This window comes from Mus pahari, chromosome 23, assembly GCF_900095145.1.
Source record: "Mus pahari chromosome 23, PAHARI_EIJ_v1.1, whole genome shotgun sequence".
NCBI lineage: Eukaryota > Metazoa > Chordata > Mammalia > Rodentia > Muridae > Mus > Mus pahari.
Window position 1 is genome coordinate 11,350,990 of NC_034612.1, and position 1,584 is coordinate 11,352,573.

Genomic DNA, 1,584 nt, shown 5'->3' on the forward strand with positions numbered 1-1,584 from the left:
GCTGGGGAAGAGGCGCCATGCCCTGAGGGAAAAATTGTTGGGGCAAGGAGCAATGCCAGCCAAATGGGGCAAGCAACCATTTGGTGGGAGAACCTTTTTCTTTTTCTTTCTATCCCTTCCTTTATAGGGACAGGGTCTCTACATAGCCTTGGCTGTCCTGGAACTCATTATGTAGACCAGGCTAAAGCTCGAACTCACGGAGATCCGCCTGCCTCCGCCTCCCGAGTGCTCCTTGTCACTCTCGCCGCCCAATTAGCACTCATCAAAAACCCTGGGCCGTGCGGATTTGTAAATCTGTGCAAAGCAAGCTCATGATACCGTCTAGCGCCGTGGGAATGTTAACAAGCAATCTACTTAAAGAGCTTGCACTCGTGTCTAGCCACGCACAGTTAAGTACGGAGTCCAGGAAAGGGGTGGAGGAGGGCTCGGAGGCTTTTTCTACAGTTTCACTGTTGGGCAAGCACGCTCCCAAGGGCTCCCACTCGACAAGTTCCCGGTTGCTCCACCATCAAGGGCCAAAACCAACTGGTTCTTCTAGCTGTTAAAGTCAGCGAGATGAAACCGCACTCTCCACGCCTCTCCCCTGTCCCTGGGAAACAGCCTTCAACCGCGACAAACGCCCCTGGGGTCCCGATGACTCCGCAGGCAAAAAAAAAAAAAAAAAAAATCAAACCGTAGCGCCAATTAAAGGTGAGGCGAGCCACCCTTTCTACGCAGGCGCACTCCGCCGGACCTCCCCTCCGCTATCGCGATACATCGGCGAGCTCGACGCTGGCCCTTTAACGGCCCCTTCCCGGGGGCCTGCCCAGCGCGTGCGCACTGCGGTCCTGCGCTTGTCATCATGGCGACGCGGGGCCATGTGCAGGACCCTAACGACCGGCGCCTCCGGCCCATTTACGGTGAGTACCCCGGAGCCGGCCTGTTAGCCACCGCGGCGAGCCAAAGCGTGCCCCGGTTCGGGAGAAGGCCCCCGGGAGGGCCGCTGGGGGTGCGCGCGGGGCGGGGCGGAGCGGCGAGGGGGCGGACCGCGCGGGGCGCTAGGCCGCAGCCTCGGCCTCGCTTAGGCGCCGACCCCGGCGTCGCTGGGTCCCCGAGGCGGCACGGCCACGCTGGGTGCGCGCCGCTGTCAACGCTGCGCGCATCGCGCCGCCGCTTGGAGCCCGGCGCTCCCGGCAGGTTGCTTCATTCCAGCCGCTCCCGCCCGGAGGAGCCCCCGCGCGGTCTTTCTTGCAGGTGACAAGCGGCACCCGGCGCGACGGTGGGAGCGCTCTCCTCCCGAGGGGGAGATACCCCAGTGATGGTGGTTCTGGGTACCAGGATGAGGGTCCGGGGAGGGTTGTCTCACAGGATGTAAATGCACTAAGTGCACGTGGGGGAAACTGAGGCCCCGAGATGGGAAGGGGGCTGATGCAAGGTCACTGAGACCCGAGTCCCATCCTGATGCAGGAACAGCTGCTCTGGGCACACGTGGGAGGCGCGGGGGAGGGGGTCGCGGGCCCAGAATAGCGGGCCAGAGATGGCAGGAGCTGGTGTCGCCGGTGCGGCCGGCCAGGCTGCTGGAATGGAAGGTTTTTTTTTTTTTTT

The 1,584-nt window shown here is 62.4% G+C and overlaps 1 protein-coding gene across 1 annotated transcript in view; it reads left to right on the top strand.

Annotated features, from left to right (window-relative positions):
- Nucleotides 1–824: 824 nt before the first annotated feature.
- Naa25 (N(alpha)-acetyltransferase 25, NatB auxiliary subunit) overlaps nt 825–1,584 on the top strand; it is a 49,546-nt gene continuing 48,786 nt past the window's right edge. The window contains exon 1 of the mRNA XM_021187216.1: nt 825–899. Coding sequence (XP_021042875.1) covers nt 842–899 — 58 coding nt within the window. The 5' untranslated portion in view covers nt 825–841. The remainder of the gene's footprint in view (nt 900–1,584) is intronic.